At 39.9% G+C, this 18,557-nt stretch overlaps 1 protein-coding gene across 1 annotated transcript in view; it reads left to right on the top strand.

Moving 5' to 3' along the window:
* Positions 1-18,557, top strand: part of LOC130273881 (cytidine monophosphate-N-acetylneuraminic acid hydroxylase-like) — a 190,304-nt gene that overhangs the window by 124,518 nt on the left and 47,229 nt on the right. The window contains exon 9 of the mRNA XM_056521325.1: positions 2,332-2,472. Within this exon, the coding sequence (XP_056377300.1) occupies positions 2,332-2,472 (141 nt within the window). The remainder of the gene's footprint in view (positions 1-2,331; positions 2,473-18,557) is intronic.

Raw genomic sequence — 18,557 nt, 5'->3', positions numbered from 1 at the left:
TGGGTGTCGACCCCCGCACGAAGCAGCGGCTGACACGCCCCCTCAATACATCGCTATGGCAGAGCCGGAGATTGCCGAAGGGAGCACTCCGGCTCTGCCATAGAGTTGTATTGAGGGAGCGTGTCGGCCGCCGCTTCGTGCGGAAGTCGACACGCGCCCTTCACGCGGGCTGTCTGGGCCCCGTACAGGAGATCGTGGGGGGCCCCAGCGGTCGGACCCCCCGCGATCTGCAACTTATCCCCTATCCTTAGGATAGGGGATAAGTTGTTCACCACTTGTTCACTACTGGACTACTCCTTTAATAATGTGTTTCAACATTTTTTATTACTGGTTCAGTCAGAGAATGGGTCAAGATAAAGAAAAAAAAACACTCAGGTAAAAACACGTAGGGCACATGTAGCTACTTACATAAAAAATAGCTTGCTCTGTAATTTTTTCTTTTACAGTACAGTACCTGTACAGTGTACTTTGAAAGAGTACCTGCCATATAGAATGTCAACTAACTGCTTGTACAAATGACCGACTACACGGTGCCTTATATAGTCCCCCAAGAAACATTGCCTATGTCCCAAAGCACAGTACTTGTCCTATAAAGAGTGCCCTCCAAATCTTATCTCTACATGTATTGTCAGACAATAACTAAACCCATACAGGGAAATGTTTCCACATCACCTAGAATAGAGAAATAGGCCACTCCTGTTGGCGCAGTCATGGAACCCTTTGCACATGGAATCTCTAAATCCCATAGTGTAAAAGGACCCTTACAGCTATACCATGGATATTTATGCTAACGTTGCCTACTTCTGCATTCTTGTTTATTTCTCATGTGCCATTTATCATGCGAGTGTCTTTGAGCTACCTCAGGAATTAGGGGCAACTTCTACTTCTGCCCCCTACATACTGTAGCTATACCCCTGCAAGTTTGCATTCAATAAATAATATTGACACACAAGATTTTATACTGTTTGATCATTATTAATAATGGAAATACCAGATAAGAAGGGTCATAAAGAAAAATGCACAGCCAATGTATAATACAACAATGGCAATGTCAGTTGCCTTTAGATAACAAGTCTTTGTTTAGTTGGTGACTAGATGACTTAGAGGATTTGTTTTAGCTCTTGTTTTGAATAATCCTCACAGCAGCTACAGTGAGATTTAACATTTGTAAGGTACTACTAGATTCAAAACACCAAACTGTTACCCCACCTACTTCCTTAACCTTTCATAAAGATAAATGCAATACAAATTACAGTAATTTTTTTTTAGCTACACAGCCCATAATTCAGATTTATGACTCATTTACACTAACACTTGACAGCTGATTTTTATTTGTTTTGGTTTGGTTTTTTTTCCATATGTTTTTTTAAACAACTAGAATTTTACAAAATGGACGTTTTTAGAAATCACATACATTTTATTTTTACTTAACTGGAAACCAAACTGAATTTTAACAATAGATTTAAAGTAACGACAGCATCATGAATATCAATTTAATGTTAAAAAATAATATACAAAAATATGGCAAGAGTTTGATGCATTGTGTTGTTATAAAGGCTTCCTAAACCAAATGACACTGTTATCTGAACAGGAGAGTTGTGGTAGCATGTAAGATGTGATCTGTGATCTGTACAAGAGGGGCAAGTACCGTATTTTTCGCCGTATAAGACGCACTTTTTCTTCCCCAAAACTGGGGGGGAAAAGTCGGTGCGTCTTATACGGCGAATACACCCCTATACCTGAATAGCCAGGTTAGTGCTTACAGGACACCGGGAGGGACCTTACCTGCCTCCTCGTTGTCTTCTCCGTTCAGGGATCCCCTGTATGGCCGGCGCTCTCCTTCCTCGTTTTCGCGTACGTGCGTCGGCGTGCGTAACAACGTGATGACAGCGACGGAGAGCGAGGATACCCGGCCGGCAGCAGAGACGTTCCAGAGCGACGGGGACACGGCGACAGCAATGGAGCGACATCCAGGGCAGCGGTGACGGGTCCGGAGCGGCGGGGACACGTGAGTATTACTTCCTATGCAGTGGTCTTCAATCTGCGGACCTCCAGATGTTGCAAAACTACAACTCCCAGCATGCCCGGACAGCCAATGGCTGTCCGGGCATGCTGGGAGTTGTAGTTTTGCAACATCTGGAGGTCCGCAGGTTGAAGACCACTATTGGGTTCAAAATCTTACATTTTTTTGATTTTGCACCTAAAAATAGGGTGCGTATAATACGCCGGTGCGACGAAAAATAAGGTATATTGTAGACATAATACTTTTAATAAGTTGTTTGTCTCTTTTGTGTTTGTGAATATGAATACATTATTTTGATTCCAAAACAGATACATTAAGGAAACAAACTTGAAGAATGATGCAGCAACACTTAACCAGCTGATTACTAAATTGTCAAGTGTCATTACATGGACACCAAAGCCAGGAGAAATACTAGATGTGGGGAGGTTACTGAAAGACCCAACTGATAGGTAAATATTCAGTCTTATTTAAATAAAGCTTAATCATTGTAGAGTTACAAAACTTTCTAATATACTCACATTTTAACTCCATCCCAACCCCAGAATTAAAAAAAAATTTGGCTTAGATTTTCTCACTTTGGGGCTTATTTTTTGCAATGAAAAGTTGTACTTTTTATAGGCCCCTTTTTTTTTGTTACTGTATAATGTATTATGAAGCCAGAAGAAAACAGTTGGTAGAGTAAAAGAAAGAAAAAAAGCAATTTTGTGGGGCAAAAATTTGTTCCAAGTTCAGTGTGTGGTAAAACTGACTAAATGCTAAATTTATTCTAAAGGGTCAATAAAATTCCAACTATATCAATTTGGTTCATTTTTGTTCTGTTTTACTATTTAAACAAATAAAGAAATGATTTTTTGCATTGCCATGTTCTGACCCCTATACCTTTTTCTACAGAGTTGTGTTAGGGCTCATTTTTTGTGCTGTGATCTGTAGTTTTTATCAGTACCCCTTTTGCTTAGATGGGACTTTTTTATTGTTATTTATTCTATTTTTTCTGGGATATGAGGTGACCAAAAGTTAGATTTTTTTTTTTTGCATTTCTGTTATTGATCATGTGGGCTTAGGAAAAGGATAGTTTAATAGCTTAGACAATTCCACATGGTTTTGAATTTGTATTAACCCTTTAAAGGGGGAAATGTTTTTTTTTTTTTTTTTTTTTTCAAATCAATTGGTACCAAAAGTTAAACAGATTTGTAAATGACTTCTATTTAAAAATCATAATACTTACATATAAATACAGTACTTATTAGCTGCTGTATGCTCCAGAGGAAGTTTTTTTTATTATTTCTTTTGTCTTACCACAGTGCTCTCTGCTGACACCTCTGTCAATGTCAGGAACTGTCCAGAGCAGGAACAAATCCCCATAGCAAACCTATACTGCTCTGGACAGTTCCTGAAGCGGACAAAGGTGTCAGCAGAGAGCACTGTGGTCAGACAGAAAAGAAATTCAAAAAGAAAAGAACTTCCTCTGGAGCATACAGCAGCTGATAAGTACTGTAGGATTAAGATTGTAAATAGAAGTAATTTACAAATCTGTATACCTTTTTGGCATCAGTTGATTTGAAAAAAAAAAAAAAATGTTTTCCACTGGAGTACCGCTTTAAGGACACAGCCCATTTTAGCCTTGATGACACAGCCAATTTTCATTTTTGCATTTTTGTTTTTTCCTCTTTGCTTTTTAAGAGGCATAACTCTTATTTTTTCATTGACAGACCAATATAAGGGCTTGTTTTTTGTCACCAGTTGTACTTTGTGATGACGCTTTTTATTTACTCATAAAATCTAAATCTAAAAAAATGAATATATTTTAAGGGGGGGGGGGGAATTGAAAATGGGGTTGTTGTTACACAGTGCGATTAAAATAAACTTTTTTTTTTTTTTTTAACAAAAACAGTATACTTGAAATTGTCCTATTCTGACCCCATTAACTATTTATTATTTCATATACAGGGCTGTATGAGGGCTTCATTTTTTTTTTTGTTCCATGATCTTTTGTCCCCATGGGACTTTTATAAGCAATCATTTGATTGCATACATAGATTTATTCTAGCATATGCATTGCTTTGATCTTTGTGATCAGGAATCTGCTGGTACAGCCTGTTACAGGTAGATTGTATTTTCCAACAAATGTTAACAAACAAATCATTTCAAAATTTCAGAAGGTCTGAAGGGATGTGCAGGGCCATTTCCCCTCCAAACATGGTGTGTTTTATGGCATCCAAACAGGTCATGTTTTCTCTCATCTAACCGCACTATATTCTCCCAGTATTTCACCGGCCTTTCCAAATGTTGTGCAGTAAACATCATGCTTCAACATGTTTTTTATTCAGTAATGGAGTCCTGTGTGGTGAGTAGTGTTGCTCACGAATATTCGCAATTCGAATATTATTCGCGAATATCGCATATTCGCGAATTCGCGAATTTCGCGAATATAGCGCTATATATTCGTAATTACGAATATTCTTTTTTTTTTTTTTTTTTTTTCACAGTACACATCACAGTGATCACCCCTCTCTGCTTCCAGCTTGTGTGGTGTAAAGAAGGCTGTAATACTACTGTGTGAGACTGGCGTGCGAATATTCGCATATGCGAAAATTAGCATATGCGTGTATTTTCGTATATGCGCATTTTCGCGTATGTTAATTTTGTATATGCTAATATGCACATATGATAGTTTTCGCATACGCGAATTTTCGCATATGCGAAAATAAAACGGGAATATAACGAATATGCGAATATTCGCGAATATATGACGAATATTCGTCCATATATTCGCGAATATTCGCGAATTCGAATATGGCCTATGCCGCTCAACACTAGTGGTGAGCAGGCATACAGGCCATAGCGGAGGAGTGCATTACTTACTGTTTTTTTAGAGACAACAGTACCTGCTAATTCCAGGTCTTTTTGAAGCTCTCCACAAGTGTCCTTGACTCTTGGACAACTCTTCTGATTATTCCTTTCACTCCTCTGTCATAAATCTTGGCAGGAGCACCTGATCTAGGCATTTTAATGGTGAAATGATTGTCTTGCCCATTCCGTACTATGGCCTTAACAGTGCTCTCTGAAACATTCAGATGCTTAGAAATGCGCCTGTAACCAATGTCTTTGCTATACTTTGCAACAATTAGGTTGCAAAGGTCTTGAGACAGCTCTTTACTTATACTCATCTTGAGTGACACCTTATATATATGTGTGACACCTTTGCAAAAAGACCTTTTTGTAGGCAATCAGTTTGGACTGAACCAGCTGATATTAATATTATTTAAGCTGTTATCTTGGCTTTCCATGCCTTCTGCACCTCACTGTCTTCATGTGTTCAGTACTTTTTTTCCCTGTTCATTTCACATTATTTTTTGGGTTTCTTTGTATGTATGGATTACTTGGGTTGTTACCAACATTTGGTAAACATTTTACATCAATAGCACTTTTGGATATATATTTAGTGAGAAAAATGGTGACGTGTTTAATACTTAATTCACCCTTTGTATGAACATACCCTTATGCCATGAGGCTGTATATAATAATATTCCTTTTGAGAACATGTGGTCAATCCACAAAAAGCAGGTTGACAAACTGAAAAATAGAAATTGTGATAAACTCCACAGCTGTGATCTATAAATCTATAGTGCATCATTCTGTACCAGATCTCCCATCTGGACAACATATTAGGAGAACAATATATGTAATGATATGTAGAAAAAATACTTGCATCGCTATGGAGAAAATCAATGAAAAGCAAAATTTGTAAATCTGCTGAAATCATCTAGAAAAATCTCAAATATGAACGTAGTAGGGCTTACAATAATGCTTATCATCTAATCATGAGATGTATAACATAGGAAGGACTATGCATAGTAATAAGCAGTGGAGTAACTTTATCACAATTTTAACAAATCCATGTATATCCATGTAGCTATGGTGCTATATCTGTCCAGTACAATTAAGGTACATACTGTATATTACATTGATGTAACCTAGAACATACAATGGTAGGATAGTACAGTTGGTGCGACACAATGCTAGTAATGGTCTATGTACATAGATCAGCCATCAAATGAAAAATAAAAATAAGAAAACCTTAGAGAAGTCACCTGAATTGTTGTGGAGGTATGTACATAGAAAAGTATGGCCAGCTGTCAGACACAACAAAAAAACTTCCAGCTGCCATGTAGAATGTGGTTTGCAGAATGCAACCGATAGTCGCTTTGGGTGCTGGCATGAAGTGAGAGCCATGCTTTAGTAGCGTCCAGCATGGCTGAGAGCAGATGGAGAGAAGCAGAAGTAAGGTCGCTTCCAGAATCAGAGAATGATACACTGCATAGTAACGAATAATTATAAAACTAAAGAAGATAAAGAGGTAAGAGACCAGATTAAAGTAAAATATATAGATAACTTGTGGTAATTGGGAGAACTGGGACAGCTAGAGTGACTGGTCCAGATAAAAAAAGAAGTGTATCATCTAGAATGTATGTTGTGTTCCACTGCCGGAGGATGGTGATCGAGTAGAATTAGCTGTCTGTGGAATGCAGGAGCACTTCACATAGGCTCTGTGTAACCGAGTTAAAGAGTAATAGAAAAGATAAAATAGAGCAAGATAAGAGATAAATTAATGACCCCCTAATATGAAACGAAGACAGCAGATATAAGGTCACCAACTATAAAATGAGGACAAGTATGAAATAGGGACTTCAGATGTGAAATGGAGTAAACTTGACAAAATGATTACAGATAAACTGGGTTAGTGATAATGGGGTACTCCACTGGCCAGCATTCGGAACATTTAGTTCCGAATTCTGTGGACAGGCTGCCGGAGTCGGCTACGCCATGCTCCTTCAATGCAAGTCCATGGAAGGGGGCATGGAGTACCCCTTTAAAAGGAATATGTCAGGGGGTACAATAAAAAAAAGTATATATGGATAAAAGAACAGTATAGAGCAAATAGAAAAAGGTAAATAGTGAAGTACAATAAAACAAAGACTGTGCAGAAGAAATAGTAAAACTATATAAAAAAGGAAATGGAATACAAACAAAGGACACAAGGTCAAGTTCAGAGCCTCTGCAACATTGTAAAATCAGAGAGCCTGAAAGAAATAGATTAATATTGTGTCAACAATAAAACAATGGTAGTCACAGATGCATTGTTTCAACAAAGATTGATTTTAATTATGTTTAACCCTATCACCTCCATGTCTCTGTCTGGGAACATGTTATAATACATGAAACCTCAGCTGAGGTTTCAATCGGGCTTTAGGGGGGTAGCTGGACTTTTGAAGCAAATTGTTGCAGTCAGTTTAGTGTACAAATTTGTCATCAGTATGTCTTAACTTCTGATGTGTACAACAGTGTCGAAAAAAAAGAAATATCACTGTAGTGGATTGTGAACTGGAGTTCTGTACAGATGTTTTTATTTGGTATATGCAAAATACATAATCAATGTATCTTTTTCATATTTTTGCATGGCAACAAAAGCTCTCATTGGTGTAAATAAATCTTTCTTCAAAGTCAGCCACGTAGGAATTGACATATGGTCTGGCACCTTGGACCCCACAGCGGTATACTGTGTTTGAAGGTGTCAAGGTATAAAGCAAAGCACTTAATATGGAAAAAGAAGGATCAAATAAAAATATCAACCGGGTTGATCCTATGAGGTGGACATAAGAAAACACCTCAAAAAGAGTACATTTGTGTAACGCCAAGCGCTCCGGGTCCCCGCTCCTCCCCGGAGCGCTCGCAGCGTTCTCTTATTCACAGCGCCCCGGTCAGACCTGGTGACCGGGTGCGCTACGATATTGCTCCCAGCCGGGATGCGATTCGCGATGCGGGACGCGCCCGCTCGTGATGCGCATCTCGGCTCCCGTACCTGACCCGTTCCCCGTCTGTGTTGTCCTGGCACGCGCGGCCCCGCTCCTTAGGGCGCGCGCGCGCCGGGTCTCTGCGGTTTAAAGGGCTACTACGCCACTGATTGGCGCAGCAGGCCTAATCAGTATCTTCACCTGTGCACTCCCTACTTTTACCTCACTTCCCCTGCACTCCCTCGCCGGATCTTGTTGCCATTGTGCCAGTGAAAGCGTTTCCTTGTGTGTTCCTAGCCTGTGTTCCAGACCTCCTGCCGTTGCCCCTGACTACGATCCTTGCTGCCTGCCCTGACCTTCTGCTACGTCCGACCTTGCTCTTGTCTACTCCCTTGTACCGCGCTTATCTCAGCAGTCAGAGAGGTTGAGCCGTTGCCGGTGGATACGACCTGGTTGCTACCGCCGCTGCAAGACCATCCCGCTTTGCGGCGGGCTCTGGTGAATACCAGTAGCAACTTAGAACCGGTCCACCGACACGGTCCACGCCAATCCCTCTCTAGCACAGAGGATCCACCTCCAGCCAGCCGAATCGTGACAATTTGTAGGTAATTTATGTTGTGCAATAATGTGATGACGCTTTTTATTTACTCATAAAATCTAAATCTAAAAAAATGAATATATTTTAAGGGGGGGGGATTGAAAATGGGGTTGTTGTTACACAGTGCGATTAAAATAAACTTTTTTTTTTTTTTTAACAAAAACAGTATACTTGAAATTGTCCTATTCTGACCCCATTAACTATTTATTATTTCATATACAGGGCTGTATGAGGGCTTAATTTTTTTTTGTTCCATGATCTTTTGTCCCCATGGGACTTTTATAAGCAATCATTTGATTGCATACATAGATTTATTCAAGCATATGCATTGCTTTGATCTTTGTGATCAGGAATCTGCTGGTACAGCCTGTTACAGGTAGATTGTATTTTCCAACAAATGTTAACAAACAAATCATTTCAAAATTTCAGAAGGTCTGAAGGGATGTGCAGGGCCATTTCCCCTCCAAACATGGTGTGTTTTATGGCATCCAAACAGGTCATGTTTTCTCTCATCTAACCGCACTATATTCTCCCAGTATTTCACCGGCCTTTCCAAATGTTGTGCAGTAAACATCATGCTTCAACATGTTTTTTATTCAGTAATGGAGTCCTGTGTGGTGAGCAGGCATACAGGCCATAGCGGAGGAGTGCATTACTTACTGTTTTTTTTAGAGACAACAGTACCTGCTAATTCCAGGTCTTTTTGAAGCTCTCCACAAGTGTCCTTGACTCTTGGACAACTCTTCTGATTATTCCTTTCACTCCTCTGTCATAAATCTTGGCAGGAGCACCTGATCTAGGCATTTTAATGGTGAAATGATTGTCTTGCCCATTCCGTACTATGGCCTTAACAGTGCTCTCTGAAACATTCAGATGCTTAGAAATGCGCCTGTAACCAATGTCTTTGCTATACTTTGCAACAATTAGGTTGCAAAGGTCTTGAGACAGCTCTTTACTTATACTCATCTTGAGTGACACCTTATATATATGTGTGACACCTTTGCAAAAATACCTTTTTGTAGGCAATCAGTTGGGACTGAACCAGCTGATATTAATATTATTTAAGCTGTTATCTTGGCTTTCCATGCCTTCTGCACCTCACTGTCTTCATGTGTTCAGTACTTTTTTTCCCTGTTCATTTCACATTATTTTTTGGGTTTCTTTGTATGTATGGATTACTTGGGTTGTTACCAACATTTGGTAAACATTTTACATCAATAGCACTTTTGGATATATATTTAGTGAGAAAAATGGTGACGTGTTTAATACTTAATTCACCCTTTGTATGAACATACCCTTATGCCATGAGGCTGTATATAATAATATTCCTTTTGAGAACATGTGGTCAATCCACAAAAAGCAGGTTGACAAACTGAAAAATAGAAATTGTGATAAACTCCACAGCTGTGATCTATAAATCTATAGTGCATCATTCTGTACCAGATCTCCCATCTGGACAACATATTAGGAGAACAATATATGTAATGATATGTAGAAAAAATACTTGCATCGCTATGGAGAAAATCAATGAAAAGCAAAATTTGTAAATCTGCTGAAATCATCTAGAAAAATCTCAAATATGAACGTAGTAGGGCTTACAATAATGCTTATCATCTAATCATGAGATGTATAACATAGGAAGGACTATGCATAGTAATAAGCAGTGGAGTAACTTTATCACAATTTTAACAAATCCATGTATATCCATATAGCTATGGTGCTATATCTGTCCAGTACAATTAAGGTACATACTGTATATTACATTGATGTAACCTAGAACATACAATGGTAGGATAGTACAGTTGGTGCGACACAATGCTAGTAATGGTCTATGTACATAGATCAGCCATCAAATGAAAAATAAAAATAAGAAAACCTTAGAGAAGTCACCTGAATTGTTGTGGAGGTATGTACATAGAAAAGTATGGCCAGCTGTCAGACACAACAAAAAAACTTTCAGCTGCCATGTAGAATGTGGTTTGCAGAATGCAACCGATAGTCGCTTTTGGGTGCTGGCATGAAGTGAGAGCCATGCTTTAGTAGCGTCCAGCATGGCTGAGAGCAGATGGAGAGAAGCAGAAGTAAGGTCGCTTCCAGAATCAGAGAATGATACACTGCATAGTAACGAATAATTATAAAACTAAAGAAGATAAAGAGGTAAGAGACCAGATTAAAGTAAAATATATAGATAACTTGTGGTAATTGGGAGAACTGGGACAGCTAGAGTGACTGGTCCAGATAAAAAAAGAAGTGTATCATCTAGAATGTATGTTGTGTTCCACTGCCGGAGGATGGTGATCGAGTAGAATCAGCTGTCTGTGGAATGCAGGAGCACTTCACATAGGCTCCGTGTAACCGAGTTAAAGAGTAATAGAAAAGATAAAATAGAGCAAGATAAGAGATAAATTAATGACCCCCTAATATGAAACGAAGACAGCAGATATAAGGTCACCAACTATAAAATGAGGACAAGTATGAAATAGGGACTTCAGATGTGAAATGGAGTAAACTTGACAAAAAGATTACAGATAAACTGGGTTAGTGATAAAGGGGTACTCCACTGGCCAGCATTCGGAACATTTAGTTCCGAATTCTGTGGACAGGCTGCCGGAGTCGGCTACGCCATGCTCCTTCAATGCAAGTCCATGGAAGGGGGCATGGAGTACCCCTTTAAAAGGAATATGTCATGGGGTACAATAAAAAAAAGTATATATGGATAAAAGAACAGTATAGAGCAAATAGGAAAAGGTAAATAGTGAAGTACAATAAAACAAAGACTGTGCAGAAGAAATAGTAAAACTATATAAAAAAGGAAATGGAATACAAACAAAGGACACAAGGTCAAGTTCAGAGCCTCTGCAACATTGTAAAATCAGAGAGCCTGAAAGAAATAGATTAATATTGTGTCAACAATAAAACAATGGTAGTCACAGATGCATTGTTTCAACAAAGATTGATTTTAATTATGTTTAACCCTATCACCTCCATGTCTCTGTCTGGGAACATGTTATAATACATGAAACCTCAGCTGAGGTTTCAATCGGGCTTTAGGGGGGTAGCTGGACTTTTGAAGCAAATTGTTGCAGTCAGTTTAGTGTACAAATTTGTCATCAGTATGTCTTAACTTCTGATGTGTACAACAGTGTCGAAAAAAAAGAAATATCACTGTAGTGGATTGTGAACTGGAGTTCTGGACAGATGTTTTTATTTGGTATATGCAAAATACATAATCAATGTATCTTTTTCATATTTTTGCATGGCAACAAAAGCTCTCATTGGTGTAAATAAATCTTTCTTCAAAGTCAGCCACGTAGGAATTGACATATGGTCTGGCACCTTGGACCCCACAGCGGTATACTGTGTTTGAAGGTGTCAAGGTATAAAGCAAAGCACTTTATATGGAAAAAGAAGGATCAAATAAAAATATCAACCGGGTTGATCCTATGAGGTGGACATAAGAAAACACCTCAAAAAGAGTACATTTGTGTAACGCCAAGCGCTCCGGGTCCCCGCTCCTCCTCGGAGCGCTCGCAGCGTTCTCTTATTCACAGCGCCCCGGTCAGACCTGGTGACCGGGTGCGCTGCGATATTGCTCCCAGCCGGGATGCGATTCGCGATGCGGGACGCGCCCGCTCGCGATGCGCATCTCGGCTCCCGTACCTGACCCGTTCCCCGTCTGTGTTGTCCCGGCACGCGCGGCCCCGCTCCTTAGGGCGCGCGCGCGCCGGGTCTCTGCGATTTAAAGGGCCACTACGCCACTGATTGGCGCAGCAGGCCTAATCAGTATCTTCACCTGTGCACTCCCTACTTTTACCTCACTTCCCCTGCACTCCCTCGCCGGATCTTGTTGCCATTGTGCCAGTGAAAGCGTTTCCTTGTGTGTTCCTAGCCTGTGTTCCAGACCTCCTGCCGTTGCCCCTGACTACGATCCTTGCTGCCTGCCCTGACCTTCTGCTACGTCCGACCTTGCTCTTGTCTACTCCCTTGTACCGCGCTTATCTCAGCAGTCAGAGAGGTTGAGCCGTTGCCGGTGGATACGACCTGGTTGCTACCGCCGCTGCAAGACCATCCCGCTTTGCGGCGGGCTCTGGTGAATACCAGTAGCAACTTAGAACCGGTCCACCGACACGGTCCACGCCAATCCCTCTCTGGCACAGAGGATCCACCTCCAGCCAGCCGAATCGTGACAATTTGTAGGTAATTTATGTTGTGCAATAATAACACCCACCATTAACGGTTAGATAAAATATACAAATTATTTATTATATTACACAATATTAACCGAGTTGAATTAATTGACACAAAACCAAATAACAATATATATGTATGCAACACTCAGATTTGACCACAAGATGGCTCTCTACCAAACACTAATTACCCCATCACCTGGACAACACTAGAGGGCAGATGACTAACTGGTCATACAATACAACATGAGAGATTTATGCAATGTAAAGACAATTATGTATTCCAGATTATTGCTCTGACAATTTAACCAATCTTAGATATTTGGTACTATAGTCCTCCCAATTACCTGTCTTGATATTAATTCCCCAGAATATGGATTCGAAGACAGAGATTTTCCTCTGAGTCAATTTAGATGCAACATTCGGTAATATGCATCTTTACCGAATAGCACTAAATTATGACGTAGCTCCTTTAACACTATGCCTCCGCAAGGAATCATGTGACCTCCACTCCAGAGCTCCACTACAGAGCTGAAGTACAACATCTCATATAAGTGAATATTAAACATTTTTGTAAATATTTTATTATATCTTTTCAAGTGACAACACAGAAGTAGTGACACCCTGCTACAATGTAATATAGTGCATGCACAGCCTGTATAACAGTGTTTAATGTTATTGTACTATGGTAAGCTTGTGGGGGTATAGGGTATATGGGGTGTAGTAGTGCAGTGAGGAAAGGGTGCTGATTTAACCCTTAACTGTCGTGATTCCAGGGTGAGGGCTCCTCTGTATATGCTTGTCCTTCCGTCACCCATCCCAAGAGCGATAGGGAGGTATTAAATATATGATTGTCCACAACCAGAGATTTCAGAAAACTGTTGGAACTTTTACTGCATGCCGAAAGAGGCAGCAGCTTTTATGCAGGATTAAACAGGAACAGTCCATATAACAAAGTCTTTTTGGAGTTTGACAGTTGGTTGGGACCTCGTGAGTTTCTAGAGCTTAGGAGATTTATAGGCGCTGTTCCCCTTGATTTAGGGGATTGATATTAGGTCCAGTAGTCACGCTAGCTTTAGCCAGGATTGATATTTAGACTCATGGTTAGATTCAGGCCGTGGCTGGCCGTCTTCAGGCCTATCCTTGTCTTTGTAAGTTGCACGGATCACTTCTCACTCTCCACTAGTCCGGAACCCAAGAGAGCGAGGATTGGCTGGCAGCTCCCTTATATGGGCAGGGGCTGGCCTTAAGCTCATTGGTCCATACCATATGTCAATTCTTCTTACAAAGGATTATGGTCTGACAAGTTACTATACTATGTGACCTTGGAAGGTCCTTAAGCATAACCTGAAGAAGTAACATTAGTCATGTGACCTAAGGTCCTGCGACACTATATAGATAATTAAATATACAATTACTTATACATATAAACATCATAGAATTGAATAAGGAAGAGGCGACTAGGGGATATCCCATCAGGAGGATGCTACTGGAACAAAGTAACTCTGACTTTGGGGACCACCATACAAGGTACGGTATACCATACGGTACCCTCAAAATAACTCAACACAAAGCCATTAGTCTAAACCTTAGCAACAAATGTGAGTACTACCCTAAATGAAAATGTCCAAATTGGATCAAAAGTGTCAATATTTTGTGTGGCCACCATTATTTTCCAGCAGCACTGTCCTAAGCCTCTTGGGCATGGAGTTTACCAGAGCTTCACAGGTTGCCAGCAGTGTCCTCTTCCACTCCTCCATGAAAACATCATGGAGCTGGTGGGTGTTATAGACCTTGCTTTCCCACCCCTTTCGTTTGAGGATGTCCACATATGCTCATTACGGTTTATGTCTGGAGACATGCTTGACCAGTCCATTACCTTTACCCTCAGCTTCTTTAGTAAGACAGTAGTCGTCTTGGAAGTGTATGTACATGTTGGCATTCATGGTTCCCTCAATGAACTGTAGCTCCCAAGTGGCAGCAGCACTCATGCAGGCCCAGAACATGATATTCCCTCCACAATGCTTGACTCTAGGCAAGACACACTTGTCTTTGTATGCCTCACAGTGTTATTTCCACACATGCTTGACACCATCTGACCTTAGTAAGTTCATTTTAGGACAGTAATCTATCTATTAGGTTCCAGTAATCTATGTCCTTACTCTGCTTTTCTTCAGCAAACTGTGATGCATACTTTCATTTTAACCTATAAATTCTAACTTTATTCTCTCCCTTACTCAATATTAAGTTTCATACATTTTATAATCCCTCTTTAATACCTAGGAGGGTTTGGGGTTATCCACTTTCTAATAATCAAAAGTCTAGCACAGAATAGTAATTTATGCAATCTATTATTCTTACCCTTAGTTAATTTTATCTCTGGGTCATCCCCAATATCCCTGTAAAGGGGGGGGGGGGGGGGAGGGAGTAATTTTGACTTTCAACTGTTCACCTATTTCAGTATAAACTTCAACCAAAATTCCTGAGCTTTATCACAAACCCACAACATATGGAGGAACCCTGCCTCTTCTCTACCACATTTCGGGCAGCTATTGTTTTGACTCTTACCTATTTTAGTATAAACTGCAGTATTTTATGATTGTTATTTAGGGGAACCGGATTAATTCAATTATGAATCCTCTCCCACTGTCTATCATCTATTAGTCCCAAATCCTCTTGCCATGCTCAAATGCTTCCATGTATCAGGTCCTGTCTCGGGACATTCTTAAGTGCTTTATGCAAGACATTATCTTTTTATTAATCCTACTTTCTATAAATTTTCTCAGAAATTCAGGTGCAGGACTGATTACCAATCCCTTTTCTATTGTGGTTATAAAAATCCTTTTCATCCTTATATATTCCTACCCCTATAACCCCTCTATATTTAAAAGGGTATTCCAGGAAAAAACTTTTTTTTATATATCAACTGGCTCCAGAAAGTTAAACAGATTTGTAAACTACTTCTATAAAAAAAATCTTAATCCTTTCAGTACTTATGAGCTTCTGAAGTTAAGTTTGTTCTTTTCTCTCTAAATCCTCTCTGATGACACCTGTCTCGGAAAAAGCCCAGTTTAGAAGAGGTTTGCTATGGTGATTTGCTTCTAAACTGGGCGTTTCCCGAGACAGGTGTCATCAGAGAGGATTTAGACAGAAAAGAACAACCTTAACTTCAGAAGCCCATAAATACTGAAAGGATTAAAAAAAATTTCAATGGAAGTAATTTACAAATCTGTTTAACTTTCTGGAGCCAGTTGATATATAAAAAAAAGTTTTTTCCTTGAATACCCCTTTAATTTCTTCCCACTCAATAAATTTCCCTTCCAGCCAGACATCTTTTATTATTCAATATCCTATTCGACCCAGTGTTTTCATCTCTATCCTTTTAATTTCCTCTATTTAGTGCAAATCACCCCAAAGTGGCACAATATCTAGAATACCTACAATCAATTCCCAACTCTTTTTAAAATAATTTCCAAGACCTCACTAAGCTCTCAACTACTATATTTCTATTCTGCCTTTCTCCACTCAGTTGCCCCGATTCCAGGACCTGATAAATGTCCCCATAGTTCCCACTGATATTATTTATCAACAAAATCAAAAAAGGAAAACTTATTCCATTCCCATATAAAATATATTCCCTTGTAAAATATATCTAAAATATACTTTAATATCTGGATACGCTAATCCCCCCCCCCCCCTATCACAAGGGAGACATAGTTAATCCAGTTTTATTTGGGTTCTTTTCCTGCCCCATATAACAGAATTAAAATTTTATTTAAAGAGACTGTTTTCACACCAGATGGGGGATGTACCAAATATGTAAAGCAGCTTAGGGAGAATAATTGTTAAAATTAACGTGATCTTATCCTCTCTTGATATTTTAAGTTCACTCCACACCTTAAAGGGGTACTCCGCCCCTAGACATCTTATCCCATATCCAAAGGATAGGGGATATGTCAGATTCCGGGGGTCCTTCCAATGGGAACCTTCGCAATCTCTCCTGCAGCACCCTCTGTCATCTGCTGCATGGTGAACTTCGCCCCATGCCTGATGATGAGCGATATAGGGGCCAGAGGATCGTGATGTCACAGCCCCGCCCCCTCGTGATTATCTGATTATTCTTTTCACTTCTCTGTTAGAAATCTTGTGAGGAGCACCTGGTCAAGGCAAATTTATAGTGAAATGATCATCTTTCCACTTCCATATTATGGCTCCAAAAGTGCTCACTGGATCAGAAGCTTAGAAATGTGCCTGTAACCAACGCCATTGTTATATTTTGCAACAATTAGGTTGTAATGGTCTTGAGACAGCTCTTTGCTTTTACCCATCACAAGATGTGACACCTTGGCAATGAGACCTTTTTTGTAGGCCATCAGGTAGGACTGCACAAGCTGATATTAATAAGATTTAATTTGTTCTCTTGGCTTTCCATGCCTTTTGCACCTCCCTTTTTTCACGTGTTCAAGAATTTTTACCTGTGTCATTCCTCTTAATTTTTGAGCTTATTTGTTTTGGGTTAAAGGATAGGATAGAACAGAAAAAAGAGTATAACTGATATAGATCTAAATTGTTTTTATTAATTACAATATGGTGTCCTCTGCAGGGCCCTTGCATTGAATATACCCCAGACTGGTTTAAATGAAGTAATAAAAGGGATAAAAAATTGCATATACACATATAATCATATAGAAGTAAGCAAATAATGCATACTCCCCAATCGGCAGACTAGATGTGGAGGTGATGGTACTGGTTAAAACTGGCAATGTCTTATATTACTAGCAATGTCTCATTTATCAGGCATATGCAGAGCTGTAGGTACACACTTCCATACCACTCCGGGGCGTAGTTGCGCCATAGGTGAATATTCAGTAGTGGAGTTTCTCTGGCGATACAGTAACAGTGTGACTAGTGATCTGTCTCTGGTGTTAATGGCTCGGACGGCGCCGATCTGTATCTCTATTGCTGAGAGCGGCTGGTGTAAATCGGGTAAGTGTGCTCTGCAGCGTTGTAGACTCCCCGATGGCAGCCCACTCTACCCTGTTGGCACAGGACTAGTTAGATAAAAGTCACGAGTGGGATGGGGATTGGTACCAAGTACCTCTTACCCGTAGTACCAGTAAGGCTGCTGTGAAACCAACAGCAGCCTTACTGGTACTACGGGTAAGAGGTACCATTTCCCATCCCACTCGTGACTTTTATCTAACTAGTCCTCTGCCGACAGGGTAGAGTGGGCTGCCATTGGCGAGTCTACAACGCTGCAGAGCGCACTTACTCGATTTACACCAGCCGCTCTCAGCAATAGAGATACAGATCGGCGCCGTCCGAGCCATTAACACCAGAGAAGGATCACTAGTCACACTGTTACTGAGAAACTCGGCGAATGAAAAGTCACCTATTGACTCATTGCGCAATTACACTGCGGAGTGGTACGGAAGTGTGTACCTACAGCACTGCATATGCTTGATAAATGAGACATTGCTAGTAATATGAGACCAGTTTTAACCAGTACCATCACCTCCACATCTAGCCTGCCGATTGGGGAATATGCATTATTTGCTTACTTCTATATGATTATATGTGTATATGCTATTTTTATCCCTTTTATTACTTCATTTATACCAGTCTGTGGTATGTTCAATGCAAGGGCCGTGCAGAGGACACCATAGTGTGATTAATAAATAATTTTAGATCTATATCAGATATACTCTTTTTTTCTTTTCTATCATATCATTTAACCTAGTGCGACTGTTTACAATAGTTTTTTGGATATAGTATTTTGATAAATAGGGTAGTAGATCTATATCAGATATACTTTTTTTTTCTTTTCTATCATATCATTTAACCTAGTAGGACTGTTTACAATTGTTTTTTGAATATAGTATTTTGACAAATAGGGTAGTGTGTATCACAGTATCCTCAGTTGGGATTTTTTTCTTGATTTATGTTGAGCTCCCACA

Source organism: Hyla sarda, chromosome 5 (assembly GCF_029499605.1).
Source record: "Hyla sarda isolate aHylSar1 chromosome 5, aHylSar1.hap1, whole genome shotgun sequence".
Lineage (NCBI taxonomy): Eukaryota > Metazoa > Chordata > Amphibia > Anura > Hylidae > Hyla > Hyla sarda.
The sequence above is the reverse complement of the archived record's forward strand: the minus strand, read 5'-3'. Positions and strand labels throughout refer to the sequence as shown.